The sequence below is a fragment of the Nicotiana tabacum genome, chromosome 3, assembly GCF_000715075.1.
Source record: "Nicotiana tabacum cultivar K326 chromosome 3, ASM71507v2, whole genome shotgun sequence".
Taxonomy (NCBI): domain Eukaryota; kingdom Viridiplantae; phylum Streptophyta; class Magnoliopsida; order Solanales; family Solanaceae; genus Nicotiana; species Nicotiana tabacum.
Genome location: NC_134082.1, coordinates 88,503,466 through 88,512,202, shown reverse-complemented (window position 1 = coordinate 88,512,202; position 8,737 = coordinate 88,503,466). Strand labels below are relative to the sequence as shown.

Below are 8,737 nucleotides of genomic sequence, written 5' to 3'. Positions count from 1 at the left end.
GTAACAAGTCCTATTTGCGTCGAATACAGGTGAAGAAGAGAACGCGTATACGGAACCAAATGGATGTTAGTGAAACCATGTATGCGCGCAAATGTGGTATATGCTCGCAAACAGGACACGACCGTAGAAAATGTCCTTTGGGTGGCAACAGTAATCAAGCTCGGGGTAGGTGTTCTTCTGGTGTACCTAACTATCCATGAGTTGATGTTGTAATAATTAGTTGTTATGCCTATGTTGCAAGATTTATGAAATAAAATTATGCTTGTTAGTTATGATTTGTATTTTTTCATTTTACCTATTTAAATAATAATTTAATTTAAAATTGTCTTGTCAACATCATGACATAAAGTTGACAAGACATAAAGTTGTCTGAAATAAAGTTGACGAGACATAAAGTTGTCTTGTCAATATCATGATATTTAACACGTAAAATATAGCGCTATTACATAGTACGTTATGTATTTAGCACGGTTGAACACTACGTTATGTGTGTGTTGTCTCGCCTATAAATAACGGGCTCATTGTAGTTATTTTGTGTGCTCAAAATTTACTAAAAGCAAAAACTTCATTAAAAGTAAGGTTTTTCTTTTACTAAAAGCAAATATTTCCCAAATGGCTCAACCTCTTCGTCCACCAAAGTGCAATTGTGCAAAAGCATGCTTGATGCAAAACTGTTGGGACGGTGGTGAGGTTGGACGCCGTTACTGGCACTGTATGAATCAGTTTTACAAGGTCCCCGGTAAACCTATTTGTGATTTTGAGGAATGGGTTGATGAACCATGTTATCAGGATTGTTACAGAGAACAACTGCAGTTTCTTCATAATATGTGTTTAAGACAACGGGAAGTACAAAAAGAAAGCGATAGAATTATTGCAGATTTGAGGGCGAAACTGAAGGAGGTGGGAGAAGAAAAATGGAAAACACAATGGAATTGTGATGCACAAAAGGATCGTAAAGAAAAATATAAATTGGAACTTGCGGAGGTGAAGGCGAAACTAAAAGAGGTAGAAGAAGAAAAAGAACAACTGGAAGAACGATTTAAGTGGTTGGAGCGGAGAATAAATGGCAACCAGGGCTAAACATTGGCATGTATATGTTTAGTGTAATTTTCATATTTCATGTATTTTTATTATGTTGGCCTGCTATGTTTGTGTTTATGCTAGTATTTGTGCTATGTGTTTAGTAATGAACTTTTCTTTTAGTCATTGTAATGGAATTTTACTTCTTTACGACTTGTGTTTTTATTGCAGTACGAAACTAGCTACTTAACGGAGAAATCAAAAAGTAATTCACATATTATATAAAAGTTGTTTTAAATGTACATATAATGCCAAATAAAAATGAATAAAATCAGTGCGTCCCGCATCCAGTATGCCTCAACGCAGCCGCTAGCCTGAGGCGCATCGCATCCCGCCTAGGGACGCTATCAAGATCGTCATCATCAAATCGCCGCCTTATAGCCGGATGCGCCACTGCATGATCATCAGTGGTGCTGACAAGATAAGTAGAAGAGGTTGTTAGTCCAGTAGAAACCTACATAAGAGTCAAAAGCTCAGAATAGCCAAGTATATAATTCGTCAGAACAATTTGAATTGTCGTACCACTATTTCCTTGGGCTCTTGAATATAATCATCAGTGGCAACCATGTCAACATCGTGTTCAGCCTTTAAAAGGAAATTAACAAAGTTATGAAAAAAAAGACAAATTATAATTCAATACGCTATGAAAATCATACCTGTGAACGTGATGATGAACCATAACTCAGCCGGCGCCCACCACTTAAATCTCGGGTCGGCCGGTCCTCATCAATGGTAGACAGGCCTGGAAAGTATGTATCCCAATCCACTCCAGAAAGTTGCGTGCCCATGATCAATAATTGACCTGACGGGGTCACCTGCGAAGTCCCTAGAGTGAGATCCGTCCCAAGGCCACCCGGTATATCGGCAGGAACATAATCAGCAGGGGCCTCAACTCCCCCTTGCTGGGGACCACCTCCTCTCCGCCCACCACCACGTCGTCCGGCATCCCCGCCTCTTCGGGCACCACCACCTTGTCAGGCACCCCCACCTCGTCGGGCGCCACCACCTCGTGCCACACCAGGACCTCGCTCGTACTGATATGACTCCATATAATCAGGTATGTGAGCCAAACGTTGATCCTCCCGGGCTCGCTGCAGTGTCCGAGCAGCCAACTCTACAAATCGACGGCTATAATCTTGCAAGGCATCCGCAGGATCTCTGATATAATCCTGCATCTGCAGTCCCATCTGGTAGACTGTGTGTAGTCCAATAGCCTGCACAACGTATAAAATATAAACTATGTATATTGCACTAAAATACTGTTATATGATGAATAATACTAGAAAACATACCAGGGCCTCGTGTCGCCCGGCGTATGGAACGTACCGACTGCCAGCCTGATGAATAGGGTTCCCGATAAAAAGTCGGGTGACGTGCTGGTACCAGGACATATACCTCTGAATATCCACCTCCTGGTTCCAAGTATGTGGGGGCGGAATCATCTCATCTCGATGGTCTCAACTCTGGATCTGCCCGGCTAACCATGCCATAAATGCGTCGTCCGCCCGGCTATGATCATTCCTCTGATAATGCGTAGGCTCCCATATAGGCCCCCTAGGTATATACTGTGGGCGGCTAAATTGCCGAAGTACCCGCTCCGAGGCATGATGCTCCACAATATCAAGGCATATGAGTGGGGCAGAAGTGCTCCAAATATATCGACCAGCCGAGCAATAAGGTGGCAGGGAAGCTATCAAATCCTCGTTGTATGGCGTCCAGATGAACTATCAAATAAGAACATGAAACGTGAGTATGCGCAACACTAAGTTAATCCACACAAGGTAAGTTTAGGTACATATTTACATATGCACCCTCTAGCAGATCCAACATATCCCTGCAAAGGGGGAGATTATGATGAGCATCATACTCTCGTAATAGTCTACGGTGGAAAACCCACCTCCTGGCTAGAGGGAGAAATGAAGGTGCTACAGCAGGAGGTAATTGTGGTCGCGATGGCTGAAACTGCAAGAACCACTCCCAGGCCCAAACCTAACATACAAAGTTGACGTAATGGTTAAGATAAAGTCTAACTAGGTAGAGTTGGAAATGATGAACACTTTATTGGAATATGTTGTCACCTGTAGAAGCGGCATAAAACTACAAACATCTCTCTAAGTGATCATGCTCGCCCGGCACATCTGCCTATACATGTAGCCGAGAACAGCAGCACCCCAGATGTAATAGGGTAACTCATCCAACAGTTGAAGATGATGCAAAAATCTAAGGCTGACGAGGTTTCCCGAAGTATTACGAAACAAGACCCCTCCAAATAGAAGAAGCAACAACAACCTCGTATAATGGGTGATATGCTCCTCTTCTATATCGTCAGTGATATCGGGGTGGAGTAGCTCCAGGTGCTATCTAATAGGGGTCAAAGCCAACCGACTAGCACCAGACGATGCAGTCTCGTCCTGAGGCCTGAAACCAGTGAGCTGATGCAGCATGTCCAAATAATGATCACGCGACATATATATCATAGCAATAGGCAGTGAAACGGCCATGCCATCAGCGGGCAGGCCATATAAAACCTCAATGTCCTGTAGCGTGACGGTAGTCTCGCCAATGGGCAAATGAAAAGTATGCGTCTCTGGTCGCCACCGCTCAATCAACGCCGTGATCAACGCCCAGTCAACCTGTATCCGGCCGATCTCAATAATCCTATAGAATCCCGTGGCCTGGAGGCGATGGACTACACGCTCGTGGAGAACTCTGTCATGAAGAAAATCCCACATGTCGTCCACTCTCCTAGCGTGGAGAGTCTGGGAAAGTAACTCTCCATCCCATATATGGGCGGACCTATGATCGCCCTGAAGCACTAATAGCTCACGAGAGTAAGGGTCGGGATGTATAGGCGCGTCCATGTCGTCAACTGTAAATTAAACAACATTAATTGTATGTTTATTATTTAATTGTGCAAAGTATATATAACAATTGGGTTTCAGGCTCGATATTTTAGGTCCAGTAGCACCAAATTTTCATGAATATTTATGTGTGTCAATTTCAATTTTTTATAATTTTGTGTGTGTTTGTTTTATAATTTAAATTCTATATTTTTAAGAGATTTAATTGTACAAAGTATATGTAACAATTTGGGTCCAGGCTCAATATTTTAGGCCCAATAGCACCAAATTTACATGAATATTTATGTGTGTCAAATTCAATTTTTTGATAATTTTGTGTGTGTTTGTTTTATAATTTAAATTCTAAATTTTTAATTATTAAATTGTACAAAGTATATGTAACAATCTGGGTTCAGGCTCAATATTTTAGGCCCAGTAGCACCAAATTTTCATGAATATTTATGTGTGTCAATTTCAATATTTTAATAATTTTGTGTGTGTTTATTTTATAATTTAAATTCTAATTTTTTTAGAGATTTAACTGTACAAAGTATATGTGACAATTGGGTTCTAGGCTAGATATTTAAGGCCTAGTAGCACCAAACTATCGTGAATATTTATGTATGTCAAATTTAATTTTTCGATTATTTTGTGTGTGTTTGTTTTATAATTTAAATTCTAAATTTGTACAAAGTATATATTTTCATGTACCATTCTAAAATTACTTAAACTACAAGGATTCTACGCTAAAATACTATACAGTTTACTACGCTAAAAGTTTCTACATTTTACTACGCTAATAAATAAACTAAATATAAACAACATATATATTTTAATCACATAACATTAAAAAATATAGCTACAACAATACTAGTTTCGCAAATAAAAAACACATAATGACATAGAAATACTAATATCTAAATACTTATATTAACATAAAAAATTAAATCTAAATTTTACACTAATATCTAAGTCCGGATAAATATAACATACTAGTTTTGCAAATACAACACAAAAGGACATGGAAACACATTCAATAGACAGTGATATACATTATTATACAAGTTTGGACATAAAATAAATCGAAATACCTCGATGTTGTGTGTGTATTGGGTGAAAATTTGAAGACGAAGGAGATAAACCACGAGTCCAGAATGCTCTACTACGATTGAGGACCTACATTTCTGACCTTTTGTGTGACGGGAGGGGCCCACAATTTTTTTTTGGGTTGTTGAGCAGTTGGGGGTGGGGGGACCAGAAGGAGAAGGGGGGGGGGGTGTAAAAAAATGGGGGAGGGTTCTGTCGAAGAAGAAGACGAGTTCAAATTAAACGCTATATATAGCGTATGATTTGAAAACGCTATATATAGCATTTAATTTGAACACGCTATATGAGAAGTCAAATCGTCTGACACATATAGCGTGTAACAACAACACGCTATGCTTAACGGCAGACGTTACCGTTAATATATAGCGTGTTGTTATTGCACGCTATATATAGAAATGTCGTTTTTTAATACACTTATTTGTGTGTTTTGAGTCCAAACACACATTATTTAGGTTCCGGACTCCAGTCGTCTCGTTTCCTTGGCATGTAATTATATACGAACTTTCTATTATGAGAAGCGCCAGTACTGGTAACATTCTCATACCAAGGAAACATCCTGTGTGCTAAGAAGAGATCATGTTTCAAGCTCAAGCATGGGAACTTTTACCTGTCTAATAATTTTTTAAGTGATATTTACCTTCTAAAAACAAAAACATATACCTCCTTCTGATACTTGGAATGGAGCTCCTATAACATCGACAATTCACGAGTAACTGGCCGAAAAAAGGATTTTTTTCCTTACGGACGACGGCACAGTTCTTCAAAGAGATAGAACAAAGGGTAACACAGTCTTTTCATATTAATTTTAATAGACTAGTGGCTACTATTGCTAAGCATTAAAAATGCTGAATAAAAAAGTAAATACCACTTTAAAAAGTAGTTACCCCACGCAATTTCTTTTTCCATCACAGATCACAAGAGAATGGTGGTTTTTCACTATCCTTTGACTTAAATGTGAGTGAAAGTTATCCAAAAATTACAAAATTTAGTTATTTTTCTTCATTTCCGCACCCAGTGAAGTGCTGGAATTACAAGTTATCCTCAAAGAGACATATAAAATTAAAATGTTATAGCAAAGATTACATTACAACGGAATTTGATATTTAAGTTTATTCATATAAGCAAAAATTAAGGATAACTAAATTGAAGAAGGTTCTGGCTCGAATGAATTAGATGAAAGAAGAAAAAGATTTGGTAAAGTTATAACATAGGTTGTATCGTTAATATCTAAGGTCATAAATGGAAAAGGGGCCAAACAGACTGGGCCATCAAAATGGCCTCAGAAGACAAGTGAAATCAGCCCACATCAAAATCTATTTTTAGCCCAGAAATCACAAGGATGAAGTATTTAGTTCCTTCTAGAACAAATACACGTATTTGTAGATAATTCACCTTTTGTTATTTTTCTTTTGTAAATACAAGTTAGTTACAAACCAGCCAATGATATATATGACAGCTGGAATTAGTTATTGGTTAGAATATTCTTTCTCTGCGTCTTCTTTCATGTATATATACAGAGCCTTGTACAGAAAATTATACACAGAAATACAATACAGAAGAAAAAGTTTTCTAATTCCTCTGAAATCCAATATGGTATCTGATCACGTCCAAATGCACACCTCAAAGGAGGTATGACATGACCGTATGCAATAATAAAACCCAACTAAGAGTCGGGATCGAATCCTCTGGGAGCTAAAATGGGAGTTAGGAGTATATATTTGGAATGAGGAAGTGAAGTATCTAGAATGCAATTTCACAATGAGGTTTTTGTTTCTATATCTAATATTACTCTAAAGAATGCAAATTAAAGATATAAGACTAGAGATAATTATTTTTAGGGTTTTCCAAATATATAAAAAGCCTAGGGTTGTGACCATGACCTAGGTGTTTGCATAATGAGATGAAAACTTTTATGCTCATTTTGTTGATTGGGGTGTATTATAGCTTACAATACTATGTTACTCACTCAATACCTCTCGGTCAGAGAGTGGTTTTACCCAATTTGGCTTTCTCAAGACCAAATGGGTATTTGCCAAAACGGTTGATAAGAGCTCAAGTCGGGTTGTTACTCTCTCTAGGTTGAACCCTTTAATTAGGTTAATCAATCTCTCAATTGACTCAATTCCTTGTTAACTAAGTTAACCTAGACTAGGTCTCTCTTTCTCAACAAGAGACCAAGACAAATAGACATGAATCAATATTTGCAACCATCAATTCTACAATTGAATCATCAACTAAGCTAAATAATAAACATACAATCATAAACAAGCATCAAATTAATTACCCATAAGGTTGACACACTAGGGTTGTATTTCAATCCTAGTAAAAATCTAGCTACTCATAGTGGGTGTTGAAGAAAATAAAGAAGAAAAGATAATAAAACTCATATTGGAAGATAAAAATAGAGAAATCTAATGTTAAATCACCAAAATAAGCTAAAGTTTTTTAAAACAACAAAGAAAAACGGCTACATTACTTCAGAGATTCAAAACTTGACCTAAGTTTGTGAAACACGTCTATTTATACAAAACTAAAAATCTCGGACAAAAATGCCCATCGGGAGGTTCTACGGCCGCACAATTCCATGTGCGGTCCACAGATTTCTTCATCTGACAGGAATTGGAGCTCTGCGGCCACACAATTCTGAACTGCGACCGCGAGGCAACTCTTCTGCGATCTGCAGATTTAGGAGAGGCTCTGGACTTGGTCTTATTGCACACTCTCTGATCTTCAACTCTTAGCTCATCTTTGAGGCCGCACAATTCATGTGCGGTTCGCAAATCGCACAAATGTCTGCTAGATCTTCCTCCTTTGTTTGCGCCGCAGATGGAAATGTCCATAATTTCTTTTGCAACAGTAGATTTTCTTCTACGGACCGCACAGTTGTGCCCTGCGCCTTTCATTACCTTGTGCCTCGCACTACTTCTTTTTGAGTCGGATTTCATCTTGGGAGATCATTTTCTATTATTCCTGCAATTTCGCACAATTCTATTAGTTTTGGGAACACAATTCAATGCTTTTTGATTAAAACAAAAGCTAAAAGGTGCTAATAAGCAGTCAAAATTCTCACTTATCAACTCCCCAAAACTTAAGTCTTTGCTTGTCCTCAAGCAAATAAATAGTTCCCACCTCCAAAAGTTAAGGGACATTACAGCTAGCTACTGGTGAGCCATTCACACCTCAGTTGGGAGCAACAATTACCCACATTACTCGTGCATTATTGACAAGGCGACAAGTTAAAACATTTATGTACATATAGCTATAATGTGACATTCGAGCATCAAGAGTTGATTTTACTCATCATGGACTCTCGCTCTATCTTGTAGGTCATGGTGGACTCCAAACTCTTCCTACTCTACTTTCCATTTGCCAAGCTCACTTAAGAATTTAACACTCAATTCAAAGATTTATGAAAGGCTCACTCATCTCTCTCAAGAGAATGTCACAAGTACGGCTTGAAGTACCATAGGATTGCTCCTATAGATTACCACTAATATAAGCTCACTCGGCTCAAAATCAAGTAGGGCTTCTTTCGGGATGTAATGAAGGCTTTTGGATTAGGGATTGATACAATATGGGTAAGTGGTTAAACCTTCCCTAAGCACTCCATCTTTCAATTCTCGGCTCACACTTTGCCAATTCCTTAAGGCATTTTCTTTTCCACGGGGGACTAGAGAGACTTAACATCACTCTTTCTTGATCATTACATT

General features: G+C 38.4%; 1 protein-coding gene across 1 annotated transcript; it reads right to left on the bottom strand.

The window, feature by feature from the left end:
• Window positions 1-3,437: 3,437 nt before the first annotated feature.
• LOC142176601 (serine/threonine-protein phosphatase 7 long form homolog) lies at window positions 3,438-3,941 on the bottom strand. The gene has a single exon (XM_075244626.1). The coding sequence runs from the start codon at window positions 3,939-3,941 to the stop codon at window positions 3,438-3,440; it is 504 nt and encodes a 167-aa protein (XP_075100727.1).
• Window positions 3,942-8,737: the final 4,796 nt, after the last annotated feature.